The sequence below is a fragment of the Nicotiana sylvestris genome, chromosome 8 (assembly GCF_000393655.2).
Source record: "Nicotiana sylvestris chromosome 8, ASM39365v2, whole genome shotgun sequence".
In the NCBI taxonomy this organism is placed as follows: Eukaryota; Viridiplantae; Streptophyta; class Magnoliopsida; order Solanales; family Solanaceae; genus Nicotiana; species Nicotiana sylvestris.
In genome coordinates, this window is record NC_091064.1 from 138,098,881 (window position 1) to 138,110,594 (window position 11,714).

The 11,714-nt window shown below is 38.5% G+C and overlaps 1 protein-coding gene across 2 annotated transcripts in view; it reads right to left on the reverse strand.

Annotated features, from left to right (window-relative positions):
- The window catches only part of LOC104238566 (uncharacterized protein At1g32220, chloroplastic-like), a 38,901-nt gene extending 29,520 nt beyond the window's left edge, over window positions 1–9,381 (reverse strand). The window contains exons 1-3 of one of the 2 annotated variants that reach the window (XM_070154343.1): window positions 9,214–9,381; window positions 7,839–7,956; window positions 7,671–7,759 (exon numbers count right to left, since the gene is read on the reverse strand). In XM_070154343.1, the coding sequence (XP_070010444.1) occupies window positions 7,671–7,759; window positions 7,839–7,956; window positions 9,214–9,260 (254 nt within the window). In that variant the 5' untranslated portion in view covers window positions 9,261–9,381. The remainder of the gene's footprint in view (window positions 1–7,670; window positions 7,760–7,838; window positions 7,957–9,213) is intronic. The other variant, XM_070154342.1, reaches the window with a different exon arrangement.
- Window positions 9,382–11,714: the final 2,333 nt, after the last annotated feature.

Here is an 11,714-nt window from a genome sequence, read left to right on the forward strand (position 1 = left end):
ACCCACCCCCTAGCTACTCTAGCTAAGAAGCACCCTACATCCACTTCCACCTTTCTTTGTGCCGTTAGAGCAACCAACCTGGTGCATGAAACTTTTTACTAAAGCTTTGTTTGACAGGTGCAGCAGTGGCCAACGAACTTGGAGGAAGAATGTTGTCAGACAATTGTATATGCAAGGGACCATCAGCATCTCAAGAATTGGAAGATTCACATAAAAGGCAAAGAGTCAAACAAAGTTTTTAACTTTTCCTAACAAGAAATGAGCAGTTTTACGTCAAACCTTTTTTTTTGCTAATTAAACATATTTAAAGTTTAAAAAAAAAAATTGGAGCAACCAAACGACTATCTAATATAAACAGAAGAGTTAGGTGCATGTTGCATGCACCAAACACTTCCTGCATTGAAGATGTACTTGTTAATAATACTAAGAATCGACTACCTCCTGTTCAAATATTCAAAACCGAAAGAAGAGAAAAATAACAACAACAACAACACCAAACCCAATAATTTTCCACAAGTGGGATCTGGGGAGGGTAGGATGTACTCAGCCTTACCCCTACGCCGGAAGGGCAGAAAGGTTGTTTCTGCTAGATCCTCGGCCGGAGAACGGATGAAAAAAGTAACGGCAACAAATAGGAATAACAACAAGATAAAAATAAAGACCGAAGCCAAGAAAGCAGTTAAATTATAGGTAGTAATATCAATGAATGAATAAAAGGATATCGTACTAACACTAATGCTAGCGAACTCAGACAAAGAGAAATGTTCGACTACCTACTAGCCTTCTACCCTAATTTTCCACCTCCACACCCTCCTATCTAGCGTCAGTCAGCTCCAGCTGCACCACATCTCGCATGATCACCTCTCCCCAAGACTTCTTAGGCCTACCTCTACCCCTCCTGATACCCACTAAGGCTAACCTCTCGCACCTTCTAACTGGGCTTCTATGCTTCTCCTCTTAACATGCCCAAACCATCTCAACCTCGCCTCTCGCATCTTATCCTCCCACAAGGGCCAATCCCACCTAATTCCAAATAACTTCATTCCTAATCTTATCTAACCTGGTATGCCCACACATCTACCTTAACATCCTCATCTCAGCTACTTTCATCTTCTATCTTCGGGACATGACACTTCTTTGTTGAAGTTTGGCAAAATGCCAAAGTCCCACATTGGTTGGGAGTTAAGTTTGGGGGGATTTTTCCCCTATAAAAGAAGGCCTAATGTTTAGGATTGAAACACACCTCTCATTTGCCTTCTCATCTGTTTAAGGCATTTGTATCTTCTCTCTTTAGTATTATTTCACTTGTATTTTTGGAGTGGAATAAAATATTGGTTGTGTCCGAGGAGTAGGCAAAATTAGCCGAACCTCGTAAATTCTGGTGTTCCCTTTATTGTTGCTTTTATTGTCTTATTTATTATTTGGTGGTTGTCATAATTTTTGGTATAGTAGTTGTGACTTATTCACACTATATACATTTGGCTTCCGCAACAATTGGTATCAGAGCCAAGGTACTGTCTAAGTATGCTCTGTGGTTGCAGCATAGTCTGATCTTCCACATCAGAAAAGATTTATCTTGGTAACTGAGTCAAGGTTCTGTCTGAGTATGCTCTGTGGTTGCAGCTTAGTCTGATCTTCTACATCAGAAAGGAATAATCTTGATTTGTGTCGTCAGCTATTAAATAATATTTGTGTCAAATATGGGAGACAATAAACAAGAAGAATCTACATCAAGTGTCAACAATACGTCATCATTGGCATCTTCGCTTATGACAAGAATTGTGTCAAATGCGAAATTTGCGGTAGAAATTTTTGACGGGTCCGGACATTTTGGGATGTGGCAAGGCGAGGTTCTAGATGTCCTTTTTCAACAAGGGCTAGATCTGGCCATTGAAGAAAAGAAACCAGATGTTATTGGAGAAGAAGATTGGAAGATTCTCAACCGTGTTGCTTGCGGTACCATTCGATCCTACCTTGCTAGAGAGCAGAAATATCCATACACAAAGGAAACTTCTGCAAGTAAATTATGGAAAGCACTAGAGGATAAATTTTTGAAGAAAAACAGTCAAAATAAATTGTACATGAAGAAGAGACTGTTTCACTTCACCTATGTTCCTGGTACCACGATGAATGAACATATCACCAGTTTCAATAAGTTGATCACAGATTTGCAAAATATGGATACAACTTATGATGATGGTGACTTGGCCTTGATGTTGTTGGCGTCACTTCCTGATGAGTACGAGCACCTTGAAACTACTCTACTCCATGGAAATGACGAAGTTTCTCTCAGAGAAGTTTGTTCGGCTTTGTACAGCTATGAACAAAGAAAGCGAGAAAAACAGAAGGGCGGAGAAGGAGAAGCACTATTTGTGAGGGGTCGTCCTCAAAATCAAACGAGGACAAAGAAGGGAAGATCCAAGTCAAGATCCAGACCCAGCAAAGATGAATGTGCCTTTTGTCGAGAAAAAGGGAACTGGAAGAAAGACTGTCCGAAGTTGAAGAATAAGGCCAAACATAACAATGGAAAGGCCATTATGGATTCAAATGTAGCTGATTGTGATGATTCAGATTTCTCATTAGTTACAACAGAGTCATCAACATCATCAGACATATGGTTGATGGACTCGGCTTGTAGCTATCATATGTGTCCCAACAGGGACTGGTTCGTGGAATTTCAAGAAGGAGAATATGGAGTCGTCCACACAGCGGATAACAGCCCTCTTACCTCATATGGCATTGGTTCAATACGATTAAGGAACCATGATGGAATGATCAGAACATTAACAGATGTTCGATATGTACCGGATTTGAAGAAGAATCTCATCTCTGTGGGAGCCCTGGAATCAAAAGGGTTTAAAATCATTGCAGAAAATGGAGTGATGAGAGTATGCTCCGGTGCACTAGTGGTAATGAAGGCTAATCGGAAGAATAATAATATGTACCGCTATCGTGGCAGTACAGTTATTGGGACAGTGACAGTGACATCCAGTGACGACAAAGAGGCAGAAGCAACCAAGCTATGGCACATGCGCTTGGGACATGCTGGAGGAAAATCCTTGAAAACTCTATCAGATCAAGGATTGTTAAAAGGAGTAAAGGCTTGCAACTTGGAGTTTTGTGAGCATTGTGTCAAAGGGAAACAGACAAGGGTTAAATTTGGTACAGCGATCCATAATACTAAAGGCATTTTGGATTATGTACACTCTGATGTTTGGGGTCCTTCCAAAACACCTTCATTGGGTGGGAAGCACTATTTTGTAACCTTTGTTGATGATTTTTCTCGAAGAGTGTGGGTGTATACAATGAAAAACAAAGATGAAGTGCTGAGAATTTTTCTCAAATGGAAGACGATGGTGGAGAATCAAACAGGCAGGAGGATCAAGTGTATTCGCACAGACAATGGAGGTGAATACAAAAATGATCATTTCAATAAGGTCTGTGAAAATGATGGCATCGTCCGACACTTCACTGTTAGACATACACCACAACAGAATGGAGTGGCAGAACGTATGAACCGGACCTTGCTGGAGAAGGTACGGTGTATGTTGTCCAATGCTGGCTTGGGCAAAGAATTTTGGGCTGAGGCAATTACATATGCATGCCACCTCATTAATCGTCTACCATCTGCTGCTATTGATGGCAAGACACCATTTGAAAAATGGTATGGAAAACCTGCTGTAGATTATAACTCTTTGCACGTGTTTGGCTCAACTGCATATTATCATGTGACGGAGTCAAAATTGGATCCAAGGGCAAAGAAGGCTATTTTTATGGGAATTACTTCTGGAGTCAAAGGATATCGCTTATGGTGTCCTATGACAAAGAAAGTAATATTCAGCAGGGATGTTACCTTTGATGAATCTATGGTAAATAAGGTAACAGAAGATACCAAACAAAATAAAGGTGCTTCTAAGCAGGTGGAGTTTGAGGGAAAATTTATTTTTCCTACACAAGAAGCAGAGGAGGAAACAAATGAAGATTACCCTCTGGAAGGAGAGCCAGTAGAGGAGATTCCAACTCAGGAACCTCAACAACAACTTGAATCAATAGCAACCAGCAGGCCAAAAAGAACAATAACGAAACATGTTCGTCTCATAGAAACGGTTGTTTGTGCAACCTCAATTGTAGCTGATGATGTTCCTACCACTTATAAAGACGCAGTCCAAAGTTCAGAAGAAGATAAGTGGAGGATTGCCATGAATGATGAAATACAGTCCCTTCATCAGAATCATACATGGAGATTGGCCAATCTCCCGAAGGGAAAGAAAGCAATTGGGTGCAAATGGGTATTTGCAAAGAAGGAAGGATTTCCTAACCAAGTAGATGTTCGCTACAAAGCAAGATTGGTGGCCAAAGGATATGCTCAAAAGGAGGGAATTGATTACAATGAAGTATTTTCTCCAGTTGTAAAACATTCCTCCATTAGAATTATGTTGGCTTTGGTAGCACAATTGGATTTGGAACTAGTTCAGATGGATGTAAAAACTGCGTTTTTACATGGAAACTTGGAGGAGGAAATCTACATGACTCAGCCAGAAGGATTCAAAGTTGCTGGAAAAGAAAATATGGTGTGCAAACTTGAAAAATCGTTGTACGGATTGAAACAATCTTCTAGACAATGGTACAAGCGATTTGACGAGTTTATGTTGCGGCAAGGGTACAAGAGAAGCAAATACGATCATTGTGTGTATTTGCACAAGCTTAAAGATGGTTCCTTTGTATATCTTCTCCTATATGTTGATGATATGTTGATAGCTTCCAAGAATTTGGAAGAAATTGATAAGTTGAAGATTCAACTGAAGAAGGAGTTCGAGATGAAGGATTTGGGTGAGGCAAAGAAAATTCTTGGCATGGAGATAATTAGAGATAGACGTTCAAAGAAACTCTGTTTATCTCAAAAGGAATATTTGAAGAGAGTACTTCAACGTTTTGGCATAGATGACAAGACTAAGCCAGTTAGTACTCCACTTGCTTCCCATTTTAAGCTAAGTACTATTATGTCGCCAATGGATGAAGCTGAACGAGAGTATATGTCAAAGGTACCATACGCAAATGTTGTTGGTAGCTTGATGTATGCAATGGTTTGCACAAGGCCTGACATTTCACAAGCTGTTGGAGTTATTAGCAGATATATGCACAATCCAGGGAAGGAGCATTGGCAAGCTGTGAAGTGGATTCTACGGTATATTCATAATACTGTAGATGTCGGGTTAGTTTTTGAGCAGGAAGACAATCAGTCTGTAATTGGATATTGTGACTCAGATTTTGCGGGTGATATGGACAAACGAAGATCAACTACTGGTTATGTGTTTACTTTTGCAAAGGCACCAGTTAGTTGGAAGTCTACTTTGCAGTCAACAGTTGCTTTGTCTACAACAGAGGCAGAGTACATGGCTATTACAGAGGCTGTGAAGGAGGCAATTTGGCTTCAAGGATTGCTAAAGGAGCTTGGTGTTGAACAAAAAGGTATCACAATTTTTTGTGATAGTCAAAGTGCTATTCAATTAGCGAAGAACCAAGTTTATCATGCAAGGACGAAGCATATTGATGTTCGGTATCATTTCGTACGAGAAATCATAGAAGAAGGAGGAGTCACAGTGAAGAAAATTCATACTACGGAGAATCCTGCTGATATGCTAACTAAGGTGGTGACTGCGATCAAGTTTCAACATTGTTTGGATTTGATCAACATTGTTGAACACTGAAGATTGAAGATGAAGACACAACCAAAATTTGTTATTGAGAGAGAATTGAAAATGTGGAATTTTGCCAAGGTGGAGATTTGTTGAAGTTTGGCAAAATGCCAAAGTCCCACATTGGTTGGGAGTTAAGTTTGGGGGGATTTTTCCCCTATAAAAGAAGGCCTAATGTTTAGGATTGAAACACACCTCTCATTTGCCTTCTCATCTGTTTAAGGCATTTGTATCTTCTCTCTTTAGTATTATTTCACTTGTATTTTTGGAGTGGAATAAAATATTGGTTGTGTCCGAGGAGTAGGCAAAATTAGCCGAACCTCGTAAATTCTGGTGTTCCCTTTATTGTTGTTTTATTGTCTTATTTATTATTTGGTGGTTGTCATAATTTTTGGTATAGTAGTTGTGATTTATTCACACTATATACATTTGGCTTCTGCAACATTCTTGATAGGCCAACACTCGACTCCATACAGCATAGTCGGTCTAACTACTACCTTGTAGAACTTATCTTTAAGTCTCAGCGGTACATTCTTATCACACAAGACACCGAAAGCGAGCATGTGTTTCATCCATCCTGCTCCAATACGGTGTGTGACATCCTTATCAATCTCCCCGTTAGCTTGTATTATAGATCCAAGGTACTTGAAACTCTCTCCTGGGATGACCTGTGTATCAAGCCTTACACCCATGTCTACTTCCTCGGTAACTTCGCTAAACTTGCACTCCAAGTACTCCGTCTTGGTCCTGCTCAGCTTGAAACCTTCAGACTCAAGAGTCTGCCTCCGAACCACCAGTCTGTCGTCAACACCTCCTCGAGTCTCGTCAATCAGAACTATATTATCCGCACATAACATACACCACGGCACCTCCCCTTGAATGTGTCGCGTTAATGCATCCATCGCCAAGGAAAACAAAAACGGGCGAAGGGTTGATCCCTGCCCCATCACGACCGGGAAGTGTTCTGAGTCTCCTCCCGTTATCATGACCCGTGTCTTAGCTCCATCATACACGTCTTTAATCACTCTAATGTAGGCAAAGCACACATTAAGAAACATGATTCTCCTTCGCCTGATATCTTCTCTCCCTGGCTCCTTGTTCTGCAACCCTTCCTTTACCACCTTTTCTGCTCCCAACTTCAACTTTTCCCCATGTTAACATCTCTCTCCCATGCTCGTATCCCTAACCCAACGCCACCTTCTGATCCATGAAGTCAAAGGGCGAGACAGAAAAGCTCATGGATACTCAGACCAAGACATTTCAAACAAATATCTCAACAAGATACAGATGCAAGAAAGCTTGCTTTCTTTCTTTATTTCTTCCCTTCAAGTCTTCTACCTATCATCCATTAGCAGCCTTGAGGATGAACCTCCGTTTCCCTTCCTTTTGTTTCTCTGAGATGTTTTACTTCATTATTTCATCATAACTTTTAGTAAGTGCTTTAGATGGGTGGTGGCAAGAAGTAGGAGAAATTTGGATTAGTAAGGTAGACTGCCAATAGATTTCATATTTCTTTTCAGTAATGCAATTTCTTTACTCTAGCCAATCTGCAAAAGCAGATTAACGAGTATGGATCGTGTGAATGTCATGGGGATGTTTGCCTTCTCAATTTATAGTCGAAGCTTTAGTTCACGAAAAAGGTTGTGCAGGATCCAAAGTTGAAGAGCAAAATTATCAGCTTTTGATTGTTCGCCATGTGTAGCCTCAGTACTTACTTCAGCTTTGAAGTGATCAATCAGAAAAACATAGAGTGTAGAGGACAGCCAAGCCAACAACTCAACATATAAAAGAAAAACAAACAGCTTAGCTACTAGACTGCCAAAATAGAGCTTTTCTTTGTCTTCTTTCCTTCATTAACTTGAATGTGGCAAGCATGGACTCATTACAGTACTTTATTCTCCACATAAAATAAAATCCAACTAAGAAGTACAGCTACATATATAAACAAGCGATTGTGTAGGAAAAACGAAATACCTGCTAAGACTGGCAACAGTAAGACCACGGTCCAAAGCTTCTTTGCAGACATGTGAGCCAACAAATCCATTTCCACCCAGCACAAGTAGCTGAAAAGAGTGTAAGATAGTCACTTCAGAAGGCAAGAAGCTGTGGTTCAGTCCAGCTTAAACTTGAAACATTATGCACCTTCTCCGTTGGAGGTGGAGGCACATTTACTGTTTCTGCTTCCTCAACTCTAAATGGCTCATCTGTTTTATTAGACTCGGTTGACAAAAACAGAAGATTTCTAGATGACGTCATGCTCCTATTCAAAACTTAGCAAATTAGCTCAACTATAACATCAGCATTCGCGAAAAAAAGGGATAAATTAGAGTTCCATTTGACAATAAAAATGCATAGTGGCAGATGAATTTATAAACTACGGGTTCATCAGAACCCGGCATTTTTAACATTTTTTAACATGGAGAATAAATATATAATGAAAACCCTCTAAAATTTCAACAAGTATCAAATTCTGAACCCATAATTTTAAAAGTATAACGAGTTCAATGCTAAAAACCTTAAAGGTTTGAACTCATCAATTTTAAATCAAGGATCTTCCTCTTAGAATGAATGGAGTATGGACCAAGAAATGAAGCAGAAACAAAGAAAAGAAGCCAACTAAAAAATACTACACATAACGTATTGATATTTGTATTATGAGGATTCATCAACGTACACATAACTAAATGCCAATAATGCAGCAACCGGTGCAAATATCTAGAAATAGATGTTTAAGAGTAATGCTGAAGAGACAACCCCCAAATTAGGACATATTATTTCAGTTCTGAACATATCGCACTTTTTTCCCTAGTCGTGCGTTTTTCTCCTACTTATAGAACTACGTATATAGGTGATATCTACTAGTTGAGAATAAGTTTTAGTCTGGTTAGAGAACTTCTAATTTTATTATTATTATTATCATTACTATTATTTTAACTTCTATTTTATCTAGTATGATGATGAAATGTGTTGAGCTTAAGAGGAGAAATGAGATTCATATAGGCGACCCCAACTTGTTTGAGTAACTTGTAGTAGTTGTTGTATATAATACAGTAATAAAAAGAGATCATGCAAAAATGAGACTCTCATAACATGGTTACTTTTTGTATGAAAAGGTCACGTGCATTGAACATGATCTCTTCATTGGCCTTCTTGAGTACTCAAAGTGTGTTCTCATTTATTCATCATTATTGGATTAAATAGAAGTAACAACTGATGCAAAATACTTCAACATACGCTCTCTCTCGCGCACACACACAGACACTTCCCCAGAAGATAAAATGCAAAATTCAAAAATACACAAAACCAAACAAATTCAAACCCAAATTACGAGCTCGTCATTTCCAATAGCTGGACAATATGCCTTCAATTTTTTAACTACCTCGGACAAATAAACACCAAAAAATTTAACATGTAAAACGGTGGAAAAGGACGAAGTAACCAGGACTGTGCCTATAATTTTCAAACTAACTTTAAAGTGGAGACGGAATGGGAGATTAGGAGTATATAAAGAGCTTACGAGAATCTGGAGAGGGAAAGTCGAGCTTTGATCAAACGTGACATCATGTATTCACCTTTCGACAGCAGTTGCAGAGAGCGGTATAGTTGAAGAGAAGAAACTGGCTTTCTCTGTAACGTAAAATGTAATGTTGTATCTCCCGCCGCGGGGCTGCTGCCCTTTGGAAATTGTTAGAGAGAGATGTCGCGTGGCGGGTTATACTAATGACACGTAAGTGAAACAGGCGGCTTCATATGTGCCTAAACTATTGGGTGGAAATTTTTTACCTCAATACAAACTTATTTTTAAAGAGATTAGTCCTTTGTACATAAGAGATTTAAAAAAATATTATTTTATTTAAAATTATAAAAAGACATAATGCACAATATCACTTTGGGATCCTATAGCATCGCCTATTATTTTGTAACTAGAAATTTTCTACTTAATAAAATATTAGGGTAAATTCAGAGACCTTATTTCCCTTATTTCTAATTAGTAAAAAAATTCGTGTTTTGTACAGTTTAAATTGTCTTTTGTCAAATAATTAAAACTCACTTTTGGATTTTAGTTTGTAATATCAGGTACAAAATCTTCATAAGACAGGTGCATCCACGCAAAATTGCTTGTTAATCTTGAGTAAGTAATTGAATTTGAAGTAATTTTACCCAACTTCATATATCTAGCAACGCAGGTAGTAGAAAACATTGATTTGTTTCTAAAGTGATAACTACTTCTGGGTCAATATACAGAGACCTAAACTCAACTAATTAATTTCCTTTCCAAGAAAAAACAAATGTAAAGATAGTTAACACATATTTTAGTCCCATTTGGTCGGAAAACAGAAGTATCCACATGATTCTGTTAACATGCTATATAACGTTAAAATAGCACGGTCTAGCCAGTTTTCGGATTAGTCATTCAAAAATAGCCAGCATTTGCCAAGTTAACGAAAAATAGCCACTATTTTGCTGGAACAGAGACCGGTCCAACATAATATACTGGAGTTCGGTGCACTTGTGTATGAACTTCCAGCATATTATGCTGGACCGGTATACTTTGTTGACTCTAGAATAATATACTGGAGCACCGGTGCTCCAAACTCCAGTATATTATGCTGGACCGGTATATTATACTGGAACTCCAGTATATTATGTTGAAGTATTTTTCTGGATTTTGAACAGTATTTTCGTTCAAATTTATCTTTTCATAAGAAGTGGCTAAATTTTGATTACTTTTGAAATTATGGCTATTTTTGAATGACCACTTGTAAATTTGGCTATTTTTAAATTTCTCCCTTGTATAACATTACGTGAGGTGTCCGTAAAAACCACTATAGTTTAAAAATGAAATCATTACAATTTAAATATGAAAGTATAAATTTAAGTTTACATATTTGAATTTAAAAAAGAAATAAAAGAAACAAAGAAAGTTGTTGAAACATACTGTTTGCCTCGAAAATATGAGTAACAATTAAATTTGATTTGTGGTTTTAAAGATATGTGATTTAGCTCAATACCAATTAATAATCAAGAAATATGAAGTAGAAATGAAAGAAATAAGTGAATCAAACCAAAGTTACTAAGCAGTGGTGACCTCGAGCTTAGTGACCTCGAGATGAACTAAGAGCAATAAAGTAAGAGCAATAAACGTAAAGGACAATTTTGATGAATAGTAAGAGAAAAAAGTAGGATAGTATATCCTTGCAAATGATGAAATGATGTTACAAATGATTGGGGTCTCCTTTATATAATAGAAGAACCCTAAATAAAGTATATTTCTATTTACAGTAAGGAATTCTTGATACAGCTGTCTAACCGCCTAGTACGGAATCGTACAATCCTATTTCGGGATTTGCGCCATGATCTTGGAGACGTGGGAGGAATCTAGCTCATTCTGTTACAAATCTATAACGGTACAATTTCGGGGTCGAGCATACTTAACTTCGGTATTCCTCGCACTCCTATCTTCGGGCATTGCATTCCGTCCTCGAGCTCGAGTCTAGTCTGTCGACCCCAAACTCGAGCTTACTTGAACTCGAACCTAAGGCGATCTCTCGAGCCTATGAAATCGGGTGTGCCCGATTTCGACCGTATACATATAGTCCCTGCGTTTCTTAGAGCAAGGTGATAAGAAACGATTTGAACCTCGATTCTCTGGAGTCTCTAATGATGATGTCATTCCCGTGACGTGGGCGTTCAAAGTGACTGAAACGTCTCGTCGGTTCACTTCCCCAAAATATTAAATGCATGCCACTAATGGTCGGCCACTAGCACCGCCGAACCGTCGTTCATCTATAAATGCGAGGCTACTTCTTTAAATTGAAAACTTTACCCCTTCGTTCACAATTACTCTAATCATCTCTCTTCTTCAACTTTTTCTTTCACCGTCCGTTTCCACCGCCCTTTTAAACGCCGGAAACGCCAAATTCTTGTAAAACACCACGTTCTGCTGCCATCTGTATTCTTTAGCTTTAAATCATGGTTAAAACTTCCAAAACAGTTCCCAAAAAAAGATAAAATGTC